The sequence below is a fragment of the Stegodyphus dumicola genome, chromosome 6, assembly GCF_044657685.1.
Source record: "Stegodyphus dumicola isolate Sdum_Otavi_A_Nest chromosome 6, ASM4465768v1".
Taxonomy (NCBI): Eukaryota; Metazoa; Arthropoda; class Arachnida; order Araneae; family Eresidae; genus Stegodyphus; species Stegodyphus dumicola.
The window spans coordinates 73,625,858-73,645,651 of record NC_140773.1 but is presented as its reverse complement, the minus strand read 5'-3'; the positions used below and the strand labels follow the sequence as shown (position 1 = coordinate 73,645,651).

The following is a 19,794-nucleotide window of genomic DNA, read 5'->3' as shown; positions in this document are numbered from 1 at the left end:
GAAGCTGACCTTTCGTCTGATTGGTTGAACGTTCGAGGAAGACGTCTCCAGCCGGAACATTTTGGGAAAAGTTTTAAAATGTTGCTCGTAGCCGGGACACGTTCCTCCTAGCTAGACGAAACATTTCTCGGAAGCCTGCCGCTTAAAGCCGTGCTACTAGAATCTCGTTTCTCGGAATTGTCCCGGGTAAGCGCGCGTGTCTATAGATGTGATAACAGCATTAGAAAGGCAAAGCAAGTCTCCAGCAACTTCGGTTTCCAGTAATCTCGAGAATCGAAAGACTCGCATGCAGGCTCGTGCCAAGCCTAATCGGCACCTTCGTGCAAATGTCTAGCGAGTGCCTTTATGCAGTGACGATATTAAAGGTACATTGCTCAAAAAAAAAAAGGGGGGGGACAGTGCTATATCTCCCGTTCTACTGTGCCGATTGCCAAAATTCAAACTGCGTTTTTCATGTCTCAAAAGCGCGACTTAAGATATATATTAGATTTATATATAGCACTATTCTAACATAGGTATTTTGACACAAAATCGGACTTTTTCTGAAATAGCATACCAATGTTTTTACATATTTCGATTCTACGACTCAAATTATGCCAGAATGCCAAGTTTTGTAAAAATCATACGAGTAGTTTTTAAAATATTAGCTCTCAAAATTTTAGCTCCTCAATGTTAATTGAATTTGGCAAATATTTATTAATATCTCTGTTTGTATTAAACTTTTTTGATTTTTCCTTTCACATTTCAAAATTTAGGTTCATTCCAAATAAAATTTACCCATTTTTTGTGTTTTATTTTTTAATTTCTATTTTTAAATAATTTTTATAATTTTTTGTTAAATAATAACGTTTATTAAATAAATTTAAGAAGTTTAAACATAAAAAATCAACTCATTTTTTAATACTAAAATGTATTTTTATGCGTAGTGTATTTTCATTATATCCTTAAAATTCTAATTTAGAATGAAATTGTGAAGAACTGAATTCTAATCATCAGTAATATTATAAGTAATTTTTACGGTTATTAATAAATCCTTCTTATAAAGTAATTGCATATATTTCAAAAAAATCTTTCTGTCTGAATGCAAATGTTTCTAATTTTATATTAATCAAGATTGCACACGATATTATTTATTTACACTTCAGCTCTTACCATCAAGTCTAGTAGAAGTTACAAATCAATTATATATTTAATTAAGGAATGATCTCTAAGTTTAGATGCATATATTTCAAAAAAATCTTTCTGTCTGAATGCAAATGTTTCTAATTTTATATTAATCAAGATTGCACACGATATTATTTATTTACACTTCAGCTCTTACCATCAAGTCTAGTAGAAGTTACAAATCAATTATATATTTAATTAAGGAATGATCATCTAAGTTTAGAAACAGCGTACCGTAACAGCAATTCAATTATTGGCCCCGTATTTTTTATGTTACTCCCGATTGGCAAGCTACATGATTTTTAATGAGTATTCGGGTTTTGCTAGTAACTTCACTTGGAAATCGCGCTTAAACTAGGTTAGTTGGTTATTTGAACATAGAAAGAACATGAGAGCTATTTGGTTAAGATGCTTTCATAGAGAACCTTTGTAAAGAGAACCTAGAAAACTACGAAAACCAACCATGCAGCCTAGGTTAGACTTCGCAACAATTAGTATTTGACAATCTTCAAATGCTAGGCAACTGGTGAAGCTCCAATTAAATCTCCAATTTAAGATTTTATTTGTAAATATTTAGAATATTGTTGACACAAAAAGCAGAATTTAAGTTTTATTAACTCGTTAGTAAACTACCAAGCCGTAGTGCAAATGAACATTCAATTTCTTTTGCAATAATTGTATTCACGTAATATTCTTGGAATATGAGCTAAAGAAGGAATGTTCTCGGAAGATTAAAGAAGTGTTTAAATCCAGTGATATTAGGTTTGTCTTACAAGCTCAGAATCAAAACGATTCTGCAATTGCCGGAGTAGTTGACTTGTAAATGGCTATGAATTAAGCAAATGACTTTTAATCTTACGTTATTCAGTCAGAAAACGTATTCCAAATGTTCTGTATTGCATGACAATGCATCTTTTCATTGTTCAATAACCAATCGGAGAACCGCTTGTATTCCGAAAATAAGTATGTGTACTCAATCGTCGTGCATGTTCTTCTAATTTGTCTTCTTGTGATTTTTTTTTCCCCAAAAACTAAACTTGCTTCTCAAACGAAAGTTTTTTGACATTGAAGACACAAAAGGAGTATGACATCTACTTTTAGAGGCATGTCAAAAACAGATCTCTATAAGCCTTCTCTTCCATTACATGTTGTGCATTCAGACTAAAAGTTGTATCAGCGTAAATTCTATAACCTATTTTTATTACACTCTGATTACTTTATTAACATACAGGGAATATATACTAAATTTTTTACTTCAGCTTCAGTAATTCGGAATTTTTGACGGAACTGTTGTCGGAAATAGGACTTAGAAGATAGGTTACAGCCGAAAACATCGCGGCAAAAACATCGCAGACGAAAATGTCACGGAGAAAACAACGCGAGGCGAAAACGTCGTGCTACAAAACATCGTGGGAGAAAACATCGCAGTTCTAAAACATCGTGGTACAAAACATCGTCGTCGAAAATAAAGCGGTTCAAAAACATCGTCGTCGAAAATATCGTGGTAAAAAATAAAGTATCTACAAATCATCGCATGACGATAACATCGCACATATGCTTTTTTCAGGCATGCTTTAATAAGTGTAAATGGATATTCCCATAATGATTTGTGAACACAAGATGGAAAGAAGGATAATTTTTACTTTCCGATTTTTTATTAATTAATAAATTTTTGCTGAGAAAATAAAAAGGAAACTTAAGCATAAAAAATTAATGCAACTTATAGCACTTAATAGAATTTTAAACCGACATAGTTAACTAACAAAGGCCATTAATAAATCATTTTTATAAAGTTTTTACTGGTAATATTTCATGAAAAGTATAATCTATAAGTTACATTTAATTTTCTATGCTTAAGTTTCCTTCTTACGTTTTCAGCAAAAATTTATGAGTTAATAAAATATGTGAAAGTAAAATTTATTCTTCTTTACACCTTGCACTCACAAATCATTATGGGAATATCCATTTACAATTATTAAAACCTGAAAAAAGCATGTCTGCGATGTTATCGTCATGCGATGATTTGTAGATACTTTATTTTTTACCACGATATTTTCGACGATGATGTTTTTAAACTGCGATGTTTTTGAACCGCTTTATTTTCTACGATGATGTTTTGTACCACGATGTTTTAGAACTGTGATGTTTTCTCTTTGCGATGTTTTCTCCCACGATGTTTTGTAGCACGACGTTTTCACCTTGCGTTGTTTTCTCCGCGACGTTTTCGTCCACGATGTTTTTGCCGCGATGTTATCGGCGGACACCTAGAAGATAAGTGCAATTGAATATTTCGGATAATCCAATAAATTCAAGGTCGAAGTTTCAATATTTTATTTTCGGAGGGAGGGGAAATTTTTTCAGTTTTAGTCCATTATCCTAAGTATGTTTGCTTCAATTCTTTATTTTTTCCGTAAAGCGAAAATCTTACGCATGGTATACATATAACGCATAGCTTCAAATTAAAATTTAATAATATACAGGGTGATTATAATTAAAGTTCCACTTTGAAACGGTGATAAAAGGAAAACTACTGGATCAAATGTTATCAAACTTGGTAACCATGTAAAGGAGGTCATGGGAATTTATTTTCCGCGAAAAAAAGAAAGTTCGAAACCTCACCACCAGGGAAGGGAATGGCGCTGTATGCAATATTGTTAAACGACATATGGGTCGGAATCTAACTTAACCTTTTGTTACATGGGTTTAATATGTTGTATACCCTTAAGAAACTTTGGGGTAAGCAAATTACCATTTAAAGACGTTAAACACAATAAAAGTCGAGTGCGCCATCCGTGTAAGGGAGAAATTTGCCCGTGAAAACCACGAATTAGCGATTAGAAAATGTGAGATCGCAAATCTCTCGCACAAGTGCGTACAATCTGGAAATCGTTTTCTTACAGATCGCTAATTTGTAATTTTTGAAGCCTGAATTCGACCCTGAAACATGAAGATACTGATTCAAAATGCTTTTAATCAATTTGGGCTAAAGAAATCCCTCATGTTATCTACCTAGTTCCATTGCATTCTCCTACTGCATTCGATTGCATAGCAGTCATTCCACACCAAAGGGTGTGGAATGACAGCTAGTTTCATAACTGAACCATTTTTCTCTGAAGAGCAGTCGACAGCTGGACCACTGTGATTGCAGCTCACTTAGAGTCAAAGTTAAAATGTTTCGTGATACATGAACTGCAGTAACGTGGCATTTTAGATACTACGATTTTTATGCAGGGCTGGGCCCCACCTCACATGTGTCGCACAGTTATTTAGGCAACATTTCACGAATGAACGTCTTATAGACCGACACTTCCCCTCTTCCCACCAGACCTTAATCTCTGTGACTTTTAGCTATGGGGTTATCTCAAAAGCACTGTTATGGTGATAATCTAAACAGTTTGGCAAAAATGAAAAATGTGATACACCGACATGTCCGTAACATTCCTCCTGATATGCTAAGAGCTGCTGTTGAGAATGCAGTAATAGGATTTAACTTGCTTTCGGAAAATACTGGATGCTACATTGAACATGCTTTGCAACACGTTTCGGAAATGATTAAACACATTTTAAACCGATGTTTTCATGTTTTATTTCATTTAACAATATTGCATACAGCGCCATTTTTCCCTTGGTGGTGAGTTTTTGAACTCTCTTTTTCTCTCTCCCCCACCCCGCGGAAAATAAATTTCCATAACCTCCTTTACATGATTCCCAAGTGTGATAACATTTGGTTTGGTAGTTTTCCTTTTATAACCATTTCAAAGTGAAACTTTAATTATAACCACCACGTAAATTAAACTTTAAAAATTTGACAGTTTGGTTCAAGTCCCAGCTTTAAATATATATATATAAATATAAATTTTTATATTAATGCTCTTAGAAAGAATGTTTTAAGAAGTTAATTTTTCTCTCGCGTTATAGATTGTATAAAAAACATGATCTTTAATATGATTTAGATTGTTTCAGCCGATATAAGAATCGGGTTACTCGATGGTACAGAATAAACACTGCTGGACTGTTTAATTTCTTTGTCATTTAGCAAAAAAAATCTTTTAATTAAAATATTTATCCTTTGGACTTCGCTTTAAACTTAAAAATTTTAAAAAATGAAGTTAAAATGACTAGAAAATGAAAAGCTGTCTTCAGCTGAAACGCAATTCATGTACTAATTGATATTTTTAAAAAATTGACAAGAATGCAAAATTTATGGATGTCTAGCAATCGAAAAATCTTAATTTTCTTGTGTGAGCACTGAAAATAACTGTAGAGGAAAGAAGAAAATTAGGGAGAACAGTAAGCAAAAATTTGCAGGAAAATTTGGCTGTCAGACATACCAAGATGTTTCAAAAAGTTGGATGCTTTTGAAGATACTTTCAGGATACTTCAAAGAATTTAGGTGTTCAAAGAGAAAACACTTGGATGTGTACACCAGCAAATACCATCAATTGAGCTTGTGGTTAACAGAAAAGACAAAAACGATATCATCGCAGATTAAAGTGAAGAGTGACTGGTTTTAGACATATGGTTGTATATATTTAAATTACATTATAGAACATCATATCGTATCATAAACGGAGAATCTTATGATTTCTCAGTCGAATTATTTGAAGATTCAGGAGTTTATCCAGTGATGTATGTGGATGTCACCTAAAGACGCTTTTTTTCCCTCCTGATAAAACAGCGGCCGAGCTGTAAAGTCGCTGAACACTGGTAGTTCGGTCCGAGGTTGGAATCCAGCGAACGGGCTGCCTGCGTGGGCGTTTTTGTGTTTTTCCCCATGTGTAACGTGTATACAAGCCAGATTCCCTTAGAAAATCCTCAACAAAGGCATCCCTGCCCTTAGGCAGATAGCCCTAGTGTACTTTGCCATAATTAAATACACCAACACCAACACCTCTTGGCTACAATTGGCTTCGAAAAGTTAAATTGTAAGCCTGTAGGTATCAGGGGGAAGAAATCTTGATTCGCGCAGTTGGACTATAGCAGGATCCAGGGGAATTTTCATTCCGGCAGTTGGAGTACACCCATGTAACTGCATTTACTTTTTTTTTTTTTTTTTTTTTTTAAATGTAAAAAAAAAAAAAATCAATATCAACAAGCAATCACAAAAAAGATAAATGTTGCAACAAATTATTACTGTTGCAACAGTAGACACAAAATAAGGATTAAGCAGTTTGTCGAATGCGTCTTCCCTTACATACACATTGGCATCACGTATTTTCACGTTCAAATATAATAGAAGAGACCACCAGAGATGAACTCCTGCCCTGGTTATAACTTTCGGTCAAATAAGACAGTGTGCTAGAAGGAAGGAGCACTTAGATCTGGCAATCTCGAGGCTGCCTTAACACAGTTAAACGCCCCACCACCTAGAGGCTATCCAGGCCACTAACCTATCGGTTGAGCCGAAGAGCTAAGACTAAGCAGAGCCGACAGGAATAGTCAGCAACTCACATTCCACGTCCCCGCTCTGGAAGAATGGTAAAAACATTTGCCATCAACAGATGCCCCAACCCTGGACAGCAGAACGAAGTCACTTAAACACCGTCAGACAGACCGGGCCACCAATCCGGCTTGCTAACACTACGTCATGGTATACAGATGTCGGCTTTAGGCGCCCCAGGGGGGGAACCAAGGAAGGATATGAATATGTAATTTTATGGCTCCAGGTGCCCACTGGAAACCTCAAGCAGTTTAAAGGCTTGCTGAAGTCACCAACTCCACTGACGGGAGTGTTTCCTCCCGGACAAATCCATAAATATCTGATTATATAGCTCAACCATAACCAGCTGAACAGACAAGAACTCCATATGGTCCCTGCCGAGCCTGAAACAGCCGTCGCTAGTGATGACTCCAGTCCTGCGGAGACTGATTTTAAACACCCGTGGCCGAGACTGCCTAGGTACAGATCCTAATCAGTAGCTTCCGAGGTTTTACCCGAGTCGACCCGGAGAGCCGTTCAAATAAGAAAAGAATTTTTTTTCTGTTCAGACAGGCAGCGAAACAAACTGCTTGTTTTAATGAATCCCTGACGCCTTTTTGACTCGCTGCACGACCTTGCACCTACTGTCGTGAGGGCCTGCTCGCATGCGCTAACCATTTAATATAACTATACTCGCCAAAATATCGTTGATTATTCTAAATCAATTTTTAAGTAATAATTTTTATTGTGATGTTATTCGTTTCATTTAGTGTTGCTTATTCTCTCTAAATTTATTTATTATTAGTAAATAATACAGTCAAAAGTCGTTAATCCGGACTCGTCGGGACTTTGGCGATTCCGGATTATCGATTTTTCCGGATTATAGATCATCAGTTTAAATCTCGTAAGATGGCATGCAGAAATTCTAAAATTAAAAATATGAAACCGTAATTTATGAAATAAAGAACAATTATGATCTAAAGGGTATCAAAATTTACAAAAAAAAAAAAAGCATAATATATATTTGCTTACTTTATTAAACATTTCTTTCAATGTAAATTGTTTAAGTTGCTTCATTTTATGTGATAATACTTTCTCTTTAATTCTATAAACAGACATAATTTCTTGTTCAGTTACAAAGTCCCGTTAATTGCTGTGCCGAGAATACCGACTAACTTGTCAATCGAAATTTTTTCGTTTTCACTAACCTCTCTGTCACATTCTTCATGTCTTTATCCATTTTTTGCAGCAATTCCACTTTTTGTTTGTTGGACATCGAAACATACTTTCGTTTTGTAGATTCTTTGGAAGTTCCAGCATCGGAAATTCTATTTGACATAATCGAAAGTTCAAGTTTACTTTTATAAAATTGCTCTTACAGTCTGCAAAAAATAATAAGAGGGATCCAATTCGAAGATTAAGGAACAACACAATCATTAACATTAACTGAAATAGATAATTAAATAATTTTAGCTTACACCGTGCGTTATACATTAAACGCGCAGGCGAAAACGTACTCTGCGCTTGCGCACACGCATATGCGCAGTAGTCAAGGTCTTACGCGCACGCGTAAAACGCCTGTGCGGCGGCACATGCGCAGAAAGTTTTTAGCTTTGAGGTCCGGATTATAGATCATTCCGGATTATGGGTGTCCGAATTAACGACTTTTGACTGTACTTTAAAACTTCAGGAAATTTTCTCTGACATAATCCTGAAACTAATTCTAGCAGTTTGATGACATACCATTACAAAATTTAATACGCATATTTTTTGCTTATGTATGCTGCTAAATAAATATAAAATACCTGAATTTATTTAAAAATATCATTAAATAGATTTCTTTCTTTTGTTTGTTTGCAAAAAAAGACAATTTTTAATCCAGATTGGGCAGATTCTAAGCTCAATCGTCAGTGGAGAAAACGACTCCTATTATAGTTAGTTATAATAGCAATGCTTTGGGGATTATATATTATAAGTCATATGTAATTGGCAAATTTTTGTGTTTTCAAGTGGTATCATAATTAATTTACCTCTTAGCACAGCCAATGTGCATTACGCGGATAGACTGGAATTTTCTTAAAACACACCTGGAAAAGTCGTGGAATTTAATTCTCCTGTTTGAGTGGCAACCCTGTTACTGTGACAATGGAACCAATTTTGTTGGAGCCGATAATTTGTTAAGAACTCTGGGATCGAATCATCGAAAATTCAACTGTGAATCGCATTCAGTGGAAATTCAATGCTCCTTCTGCCTCCTGGTGGGGTGGTTGGTAGGAACGGTTAATTTGAATTGTAAAAGATATATTAAAGAGAGTGATAGGTGGTGCTTGTTTATCATATGAGGAGATGATTCTGTGTGACTGGGTCGATTATTAACTCAAGACCTCTCGCATATATTTCGGAAAATGACTCAGATTTTGCTCCTCTGTCACCATCATTATTTCTTCAAGACATCAAAGAAATCTGGGTACCGGGCTGTGATGCAGCAGATCACAAAAGCCTTAATAGAAGATTAAAATATCAACTCGCACTTCCAAAAGATGTTAAGAAAAGATTCAGGTCTGAATATCTGGGTTCTTTAATTAAAAAATGGTTAACGATATCTGTGGGAGACGTAGGCAGTGACATAGGAGTGACAATCGGAAACGCATTAGCTGCCCTCTAGGATGAGTAACAGAAATTATTTCTGGAAAAGAAGGAATCGCCAGACTCGTGAAACTTCGGACAGCTCATGGAGAAATCATGAGACTCATACAACAGTTGTTTCCGCTAGAGATTACTTGTGAAATGGCTATGGATTTCACAAGAAAAGAAAGCAAGTGTCTCATTCTGAACTATCCCAAATACAAGTAGCAGACCCTGCAGAACCCGTTAGATGAACTGAACAACTCGATCTGGAAGAGGTTTCAAAATACCAAAGAGACTTGATTTGTAATGCCATTGTTGAGTTGTGAAGTCTCACAAATCAAGGTGGGAGGATGTAGAAAACAGAATGTTAAATGTATGCACTGAGTGTTAAATTTATGTTAAATTTAATTTTTTATTTATTTTATTATTTCTAATTATTTTCAGTATAACTTCACTTTGTTTATCGTTAATAACTTTGTGATTCTGAATCTGGCAACAAAAAGTGTATTCTATTGTTTACGAGTTTAATGAGAGACTTGTGTTCATATACGCAGTTAGATGTTCTATAATATAAACGTTACAATTATTACTGTTCCAAAGAATAAAAAGAGTGTCATGTTAAAACTTTCCGATATTCCTAGAACTCAAAACTCGAACCTTATTTGAGTTTTGAGTTCTAGGAATATCGATTTATAACTGAGTTTTGAAATCGGTATCTGTCAGAACTACTGTCTTGTATATTTTAGGCCTTCGTCTAAAATAGGGAAAACTTATATGTGTTTTTAGGACTGCATAACCAGGCAATTATTTTGAAGGATGATAAGCTGTGTTTCTGCATCCATGTACAGCAAGTATCTGCAAATAAATTATGAAGTCAATCATTCACTGTATTTATTGATCATAGTTTTGTGTGTAGCAAGAAAAACCCGCAGCACTGCTGATACGTACTTAGATCCATATTGAAGAATTCTGATTGTGTAGTATGCTAATATGTTGACTTCGGAATATCTAAAATACTTGGCAGTCGAAGCAGTTTTAATTCCATTTTTATTTTCCAGTTGACGTTTGTGGCCACAATTCACTTGGCACTCTAGTCGTGCCTATTCAAAAGCATTTACATTTTTCATATTGTTGCAATAGGTACAGAGCAGAATGAAACAGTATCTAAACAGCATAGAGGCAAAAGCTGAAGTGCCTATTTATCCGATATGGAAGCATGCAAAGAGAAAAATTTTGGTTTGAGGTTACAGTTTTGGTTTCCAACTATTAAGTCATCAGAGCTGAGCAGGCTATGCGAAATGGAATGAGCTCAAAATGATGCAATCCAGGGAAGTTATTACAATTTTAAAAAACAGAGGGGAAGATTTAAAAAATTTACCATTAGTTTAAATTACAATTTTGGTTCACATATTTTATATATCTTATGTATTTATCACACTGATTTATATGCATATAAATCGGTGTGATAAATAAACTGACAATAGACTTATTTTTTAAATGTTCTTGAATGAACACATGCTCATTTTTTCACATCACAATCTGTGATATAATAGTCATATTTATTACACTAAATATGAAAACTTTAAGACAGTGTGAGCTTATAGTTTTTTTCACAAGATCACTTTGAAATATATTTGACAAAACAAAATCACATGTTAAATTAAAAAACAGAGTTAAATCATTTCTAGTTACATTATTGAGCTTAAATTTTTTTTAAATTTCACTGTAGGAAAAAAATATGTGTTATATACAAGAAAAAGATGGGTTTTGTTGTTTAGTGACTAGAAAGCAACTGATGGAAAAATCGCATTTTAGATGTTCCTGAACTACCACAGCAGACACTTAACAATTGTATCTTGTTATGTTTATTTACCATAACAAAATGCCCACAGCATTTTGTGTTTATCTACCATAACAAAATGCCCACAACATTTTTTTGTACATAAATATTGTTCACGGTAACGGAAAAGTGCGCCACTCCAACCATAGAATAGAATTTCTTATAGACTCTCAAACATGAATTAGTTTCCTGAAAATTAGAGAATACAAGTCATTAAATAGTGTGGATATACAAGGATGTTAATTTTAAAAAAATCTCATAAGACATAAAATAAATGACGTTATAATAGCTAGATCATAGTTATGGAATTAAACAGCATGTCATTGTATCTGTAAATTAAAATTTTGCTTTGAAACGATGCAAATAACTTTTTCACATATGAACAATTGCATTGTTTTTAAGTTATAAATTCTAAACCTTTCTTTGTGTGTTTCAGATGATGACTTTGATCAACTGTTTAGCACATTAGATGAAAAGTCTTTCCTTGAAGAAATATGAGAAAATGTTAAAAGAAATACTTCTCAAAATTGGAATTAAAAAAAAAAATATTTCGCAAATGATACAGATAAATTGTGTATTAAGAATTGTCTCCAAAAGCTGTGTAATTTTAAATATTGTACAATTTTTTGTAACCATAGTTTAACTTAAATGTATTCTATGTCAAATAAATATGATTCATTTTGTACAATTAACTGCAAAAAATGCTGTACATTCATTTTAGGGGCGAGGAACAGTGATAGGAACTTGACATTACCCTCTCCGCTTGTAGAAGAAAATGTATCGAACTTCAGACATGATATAAATGAGCTATGCCAGTGTTTCTCAAACTTTTTTCAAGTGAGGAACACTTTTATAAATTGGAATGTTCTAAGATCACCTTATTCTTGTTACCTTCAAAAGCAATTTCTTTTAGCATATGCTAGTACCAGTGTTGTGATTTGAACTTATACAGAAACTTTAAATACTGATTAATGTTGTTTTATTTGTTTTTTGTTGTTCTTGGAATGGAAACAAAAGATTACTGATGATGTTGTTCTAAAGAGTTGTTTACATTTGCTAAAAACGAAATAAAGATTATTTTTGATTTAAAAAGTGGATTAACGTCTTTTGATGAAAGAGTTCTAAAAATAAAGATTTATTTGGAGCCAATAACTGGTGGCTTGAAGTTTTGATATTAAAGTGAATATGTCTGAAGACGATAAAACTGTCACAGATCCTGTACGCGAACTATGTAAGGTAAGTGTTAAAATTCCTTCATTTTAGTTGGATCGCCCAGAAATATGGTTTTTTCAAGTTGAGGCTCAGTTTAAGATAAATGGAATTATTTTGGAAGAAACGAAATTTAACTATTTAGTATCACAGTTAGAACCCAAATATGTTGATAACATCTGGGATATCGTAACAAGTAATTCCGCTACTAAATATACAGAATCCAAAACAAGGCTTCTGGATTTATTTAAGGAAAGCGAAAGTACTAGAATTAAAAAACTTCTTACAGGAATCGATTTAGGCAACTTGAAACCCAGTCAATTGTTACAAAAATTAAAATCTGTTGCAACATTGGATGTGTCCGAAAATTTAATTAAAACGTTATGGTTAGAGAAATGTCCGGATTCTATGCGTAATATAATACTTGTTAGTGACGAAGAATTACCCAAGTTGGCGATCATGGCTGATGAAATTTCAGATATGACACCTTCTAAAGAGATTTGTGGTGTATCCAACAGCTGGTAATTGCTTGAATACAGAACTGTTAATGAAAATACTTCTAGGAAAAGATTTAATCCTAAAGGAAAATATTGTTTTCATCATTTCCATTTCGGTAACAAGTGTCATCAGGATAAATGTATTCAGCCGTGCAGTTGGTCAACTGATAGATCATCCAATCAGGGAAACGACAATGGGCAGTAGAAGAGGCGGCAAGCTCTACCGCCGATAGTGTTAAAAAATACTGGTATTTCCTCCTATATCCGTATTCCGGTAAACATGTTGAGTAGACAATTTTCGCCGGCTATCACGATCGAGTAATAAAAATCGCTGACAAAAATAGTTCCGATCTAGGTTCTATTCCAGGCGAATGGGTTGGCTGCATGGGCGTTTTCGTGGTTTCGTATGTACAATGGATATACGAGCTAGTTTCACGCAAAATATTCCCCACGAAGATATACCATCTCTTAGGCAGATAGCTTTAGTGGGCTTCCCCGTAATTAACTAAGCCGGAAAAGTTTCGCGACTGTTCTTTTCTTGTAATATGTGTCACTTAGTGCCGTCAAGAAACTTCGGGAGATATCCACGAGACTTTGTTTTACGAATAACGTTGTTGAATGAACACGAGACTTTGTTTTATGTATCCTTTTTTGTGGATGGCATCCGTTTTCGGCATTGCCATGCACGTTCTGATCCGTGTTTGCTTAGTGATATAAGCGTTCTGTGAATATAATGCATTAATTGAATTATATATTGTATTTTTTATGTTTATTGAATGATATCCTAGTAGAGAATTCCTGCTTTAATTCAAGGAAACTGACAAGCTTTTGATGTCAAGTGTTAATAAAATTGTTATTCGTCAAGAAGCATGTGCAAAATCCAAGTAGATAAACTTTATTTTATTTTCTATAAATATTTAAAGTATAAATAGATGCTATAATAGTAGACTCACTGTGTCTAATTATTATTAAGGTTTATATTCGTATATTAGAGCCTGTGCAGAACAACCGTTGACGGTTCGTCTCGGCGTAGTTCTGATTTTGGAGTTAAATTTCGTTACAATATGCATACAAGCTCAATTCCCTTAAATCTTTCTTCACGAAAGTATATATTTGAAAGTAAAGAGTCCTAGCTTGTTTTCCCGTATTCACATAACGTGATAGACGAAATAAATAGAAATTCTCAGTATTAAGATTTTTGACAAAGTCTTTGCTCAAAAGTAGCCAAATGCAGAACGTACAAATACTCTTTTTATTTCATTTTACTTAAGAGAAATGTCCATTGCTAATATCAAAATAGCTAAATTTTAACCATTAAGAAAACCTTTAAAATATATATAATATATAGAAGTATGCGATATATAAAGTGTTATGTAAAATGACTTATTACCATATGATTTTATCTTTACTGTTACTTATATCTTCGTCACCTCCCTACAGGATGAGTTAACGAGTATATAAGAATGAAGTTCTTCAGCAAAGAGCTGTTGGCAGGGACACTGAGTTAATAGATACTCCACCGCACAACTCATTAGAAGCATTTAGGTCAGCTTGAATCGTTCGCTAACCATTCTGAAATACTTGCGCTTATTTAAGATGAAGCTCGATAGGATTTTGTTTGTAAATTCATTCATTAAATACTTAAGCTTTGCATAAATAGTTTTATGTCAGTTTAGATTGCGCAAATAGTGGAGACTGATTGTAAGCCCGAGTTGCGCTGTTCAGTTTTAATTAAAAAGTTAGCAAAGCTTCTTTTGTGTACGGTTGAGTTACAATGGCGGAGTCATAACTCACTTCACAGTCTCAGATGGAGCCAGTTAATTAGTCAGCGGCTTTGGCCTTACGAATGGTCTAATGGTTAGGACCACTAACCATTGGGATTTTGACTCAGGTTCGATTCTAGCTAAGAGAAATGGTTGCTTGGTTATCTTTCGCTGCTTTCTAAATGGGTAGGGGGAATAAGACGTTTTCTCCGAAACGGTTCTCTACGAAGTTATCCATTCCTCCGCCAATTTCCCCTATTTATCAGAGATAAAAGATCGAAAGTGCGTTTCTTAGTGGGTAGCGGTGCAGATGTTAACATTTTACCTGCATCAGCACAAGACAAACAATCCGCGAATTTCAAGTTATATGCAGCGAATGGTACCGAAATCGAAACATGGTATAAAAATGTGAAAACTTGATGTAGGACTTAGGCGTGAATTCCAATTTCCGTTTATAGTGACCAAAATTAATAAAGGAATTTTAGGATCCGATTTCCTTAACAAATTTAAATTAATAATTGATTTACATGGCAAAAAACTGATTGATGGAGTAACTCAACTGAAAGTAACTGGTGAAGTTGCTTCCATCAGTGAAAATAGTGATATCTTTACAGCAAACTATTCAACAAAATTTAATACTCTTCTAAAACAATACCCAGACTTATGCAAACAAAATTTATTCTTATCAGCTTTAAAACATAATGTTCAACATCATATCATAACACCTGGTCAACCTGTCCATTCTAAAGCAAGACAGTTGGATCCCCGAAAGCTTGCAGTAATTAAGCAAGAGTTCCAATTCATGTTGGTCAATAACATAATAAGACCCTCGAGTTCTCAATGGGCAAGTCCTCTGCATGTGGTGCTAAAAAAAAAAAGATTACTCTTCGCCCATGTGGAGATTATTAGACAGCTAAACGATAGAACAGTTCCTGATAGATATCCTATTCCTACTTCCATCATATTTTAAAAGGTACGAATATTTATTCCAAAATAGATTTATTTAAAGCCTTCTATTTCAAGTTCCTATTGCCGAAGAAGACAGATATAAAGCTGCTATTATTACTCCTTTTGGATTGTATGAATTTAATGTTACGAGTTTTGGTTTGAAGAATGCACCAGCAAAGATTTATAAATACAGTTCTTTCTGGTCTAAATTTCGCTTTTCCATACTTAGATGACTTTCTGATAGCACCTACTAGTGAAGAACAACACAGAATCCATTTGGAGCTAGTGTTTGAAAGATTAAATGCCTATGGACTCCGTATTAACGTTTCCAAATCCATCTTTGGTACACAAGAAATAGAATTCTTAGGTTATTTAATTACACCTCAAGGATCACGACTTTTACCTGACAAAGTCCAAACTATTGTTAATTACAAGCTTCCAACAACCATTTACGAACTCAGAACATTCTTAGGCCTTATTAATTTAAAAAATGCATCAAAAAGGCCAATCTCTATTACACGACTACCTCAAAGGAGCTCGGAAAAAAAGATAAACGAAAATTCAGTGGACAGATGAAGCTGAGGAACAATTTCAGCGATGCAAAGATGATTTAGTCAATACAACACTCTTATCATTCCCGAATCAGGAACTATCTCTGTCATTATATACAGACCCTTCAGACTCTGTGATTGGAGCGGTACTTCAACAATTTGAAGATAACGGATGGAAACCTGTTGTATTTTATTCCAAAAAACTAAACGAGGCACAAAAGCAGTTCAGTACTTAGGATAGAGAGTTACTAGGAATTTACCTCTCCATCAAACACTTCAAATTTTTACCTGAAAGAAGAACATTTACAATATTCAGAGACCATAAATCCATAATCTTTGTATTTAAACAAAAGCCAGAAAAAGCATCACCTCGTCAACTTAGATATTGAGAGATGTATTGTAATACATCTCTCAATTTTCAACTGATATACAGCACATAGAAGGTCGAGACAACATCGTTGCAGATACTTTATCTAGAATTGAAGAAATTTCTTTGATCGACTATGACAAAATTGCAGATGAACAAATTATGGACAAAGAATTGCAAAATTTGAAGACAACAGCAATTTCCCTGAACTTCAAGCAGTATCCTCTACCTTCTGGGAAGTCTTTGTGGTATGAAACTTCAACGAATAATATCAGACCATATATTCCTGACAGTTATCGTAAGAAAATATTTCATCAAATGCATAACGTAGCCCATCCTGGTATTAAGTCATCTGTAAAGCTCTTATTCTCTAAATTCATTTGGGCAAGTATCCGTAAAGATGTGCAGCTTTGGACTCGATCTTGCATAACTTGCCAAAAAAGTAAAATTAATAGGCACACAAAATCAAGTTTCGGTGATTTTCTACTGCCTTCAGAAAGCTCCTAGTTCCGCTGATATGCCGGAATTATCATGCGAACTTGCATGACGTGATTCGGCTCTCTGAAGTAGTGTCGTTCGACGCCTGGCTATAACATTTCTTGACTGACTGCTGCCGTTGTTGAAGGAGTACTGAAGCTTCAACACCCATGTGACCATTGCCACGTGGGTGTTGAAGTTTTAACTCATTGGTCTGGAGGAGTCTTGATTTGCTGTCCTGTGTCTCGTGAGTTGATAACATCTCCTGATTTATGGTCAGGATATTATACAGCATTTTTATAAACATTAATATAATATGAAAATTAAAACAAGATAAATTATATACATTATTTACACTATATACAAGTCCCGAAAGCATTTTAATATTCGTAAATTGGGTAGGAAAATTGTATCAATGATGTGAGCTGAAAAGGGCCTTAGCATTCGATCTTCGTGTAACAGTTCATAATGGAAGGTACCGAAATAGCTCAGAGTTTCGCACTCAAGGGCTTTCGTGAAAAAGCGTTCATTAGTTCGTTTGAGATATTTGTCTAGAAAGTCCAACTTGAGGTCTTATTGCGGCTGGTCGTTACGCACGTAATTAATAGTGTGTATTAGTCATCAGACGGAGAAACTTAGATTGTACAATTTGCAGTTTGCCGATGTCCTTATCCCTAACCGCAGCCCAGGCAGGTGAGGCGTAAGTTAGGATGGTTGACGTATAAATAAGTTTTTTCTTATTCATGTCCAGTCTGGAATTGTTTCCTATGATTGGGAAAAGCATGCTAATAACACATAACGCCTTTTTCCGTACGTAGTTCACGTGGTCAGTCCAAATCAGTTTGTCGTTTAAAACTACTCCTAAGTATTTTGCTTGCTTTACAAGCGGCACAGGCTCGTTGAAGAGAAGTAGTTTTTCTGTGATTGGAGTACCTCTTTTCTTTCGTCTGATTAGCAGAATCTATGATTTAGTGCCATTGATCGCCACTTTCCATCGTCGGCACCAGTTCTCGATTTGAGGGATTTCAGCTTGGAGTTTCCTGATAGCGTGGTTAATGTTAGCCGATAGCCAGAGCCGTATCGTCTGCATAACATGCTAGCAACGATGATGAGCAATGTGGCTTGGGAAAATCCGCAACATAGAATAGGTAGAGTATCGGTTCGGTCGTACTTTCTTGTGGTACGCCAGCATGTATGGGTGTTGCTTTGGAGATAGAATTTCCGACGGAGACTTGGAAAGTTCGAGTGGCCAGGAACGAATGCAGCAGTAGAATAAGTTCCTTGCTGAAGTTTAAATCACTTAATTTGGAGTTGAGCCGCTCATGCCAGACGCGGTCAAATGCCTTGGCTACATCTAACATGAGGAGTGCGACTTGAAGTTTAGAATGCAGAGCCGCCCCACCAAATTCTGTTATCCTGATTAATTGCTTCACTGTTGAGAGTTGTGGTCTGAATCTAAATTGCTCTGGGGGAAGTAAGTGAAGGTAAGTCTTCATTCTTGCAAGGATGATTCGCTCAAATAATTTCCCAAGACCTGGTAGTAGACTAATATCCCTCGGGTTTACAATGATCTTTTCCAGGCTTGGGAATCATGATGATTTTCGCTCTTTTCCAGGCAACTGGGAAGTAAGAGTTGAATAAACAAGCATTGAATATTGAGAAGAGGTTTGTTATCATGTTCGTGGGCAGGTTTATCAGAGTAATATTAGAAATTCCATCAATTCCTGGTGATTTCCTAAATTTGTTTTTTGAGTAGGTCTTGAATTTAAGAAGGCGTGGCGAGGGCGGGGATGTTTCGCGCGCTTGGTGCGTTCAGCCAATCACAGACCTTGAATAATATGCTGAGTTCTGAATGATCATCGCGTGGCCAGGTTTTGGGCGTGAACTGGTTTTCCAGATAATCAGCAAAGATGGCGGATTTCTCATCGTTAGTAGCATAGATTTTGTCATTGCAGTAGATAGGTCGGTTACATGAGTATTTTTACTTGAATTTTTTGATGGTGTTCCAGAACGATCCGTCCGTGACGTCTAGAGATACCGTCTTTTGTTCCCAGAGAAATTGTTTATGTTTTTGATTAATTTCTTTATCTCTCTATTGAGTTTATTCAGGCTACGCTTGATGTTGAGATCCCATGTCACGTGATATCTTTTCCTCAGCCAATTAATTCCTTTCTCGGATGTATGAAGGAAGTTTGAGAATTTTATCCGAGACTGGAACCTTCTCAGAAGCTTCGTTGATGGCCTCAAGAATTTTAGTAGTGAATAAATTAACAGCAGAATCAATATCATTAATATTTTTAAGAGCTAGTATCTGGGGGGTCAGCAGCTAGTAGATTTTGAAATAAAGTCCAATCCTTGATACTTCGGAGGTCACGTGACTCAGGTTTTGTTACTCCGAGCACAGCAATATCTGAACTTAATTCATGCAAAACTTTCATGGCGATTGGTATTGAAGTCGTTGTTAGCAGGATATCCAGGATGTCCGGGTAATTGTTGCTCGGACAATAGGTTGCAGCAACAATGCAACGAACTTTTAAATTAAATGTTAACTGTTTGTGTCTTCATATATAGCAGTGCTGCAACTAAACTGTGTACTTTTCTCTCAAGTGAAGTGAACTGATTTGTTGTAAGTTAATCTTCCTCGTGTTTGTGCTGTTATCGCTAGCGTGCATAAACGCGGTGTGATATGTTTTTGTAGAATGTTCTTTTTTCTTCGCTACGTAAATTGTAAATAAATGTGATTGATTGAATAAGTAGTTTATTTGTGAATAGTAGTAATGCAGAACCAACCTGCCGTAATTGGTGACCTATGGACGAAAAATAAGTTACGTTAATTGGTCACATGCTTCGCTAAGCTTTGCTGTGATAAGCCTATCCCACTGTGGCGACTTCGCTTTCTATATAATTACGATTATTTTGTTTCTGCTCTCC

The 19,794-nt window shown here is 35.2% G+C and overlaps 1 protein-coding gene across 2 annotated transcripts in view; it reads left to right on the top strand.

Moving 5' to 3' along the window:
• Positions 1-12,148, top strand: part of LOC118202840 (uncharacterized) — a 57,451-nt gene extending 45,303 nt beyond the window's left edge. For both annotated transcript variants that reach the window (XM_035375048.2, XM_085818529.1), the window contains exon 8: positions 11,488-12,148. In XM_035375048.2, the coding sequence (XP_035230939.2) occupies positions 11,488-11,549 (62 nt within the window). In that variant the 3' untranslated portion in view covers positions 11,550-12,148. The remainder of the gene's footprint in view (positions 1-11,487) is intronic.
• The last annotated feature ends 7,646 nt before the right edge of the window (positions 12,149-19,794 follow it).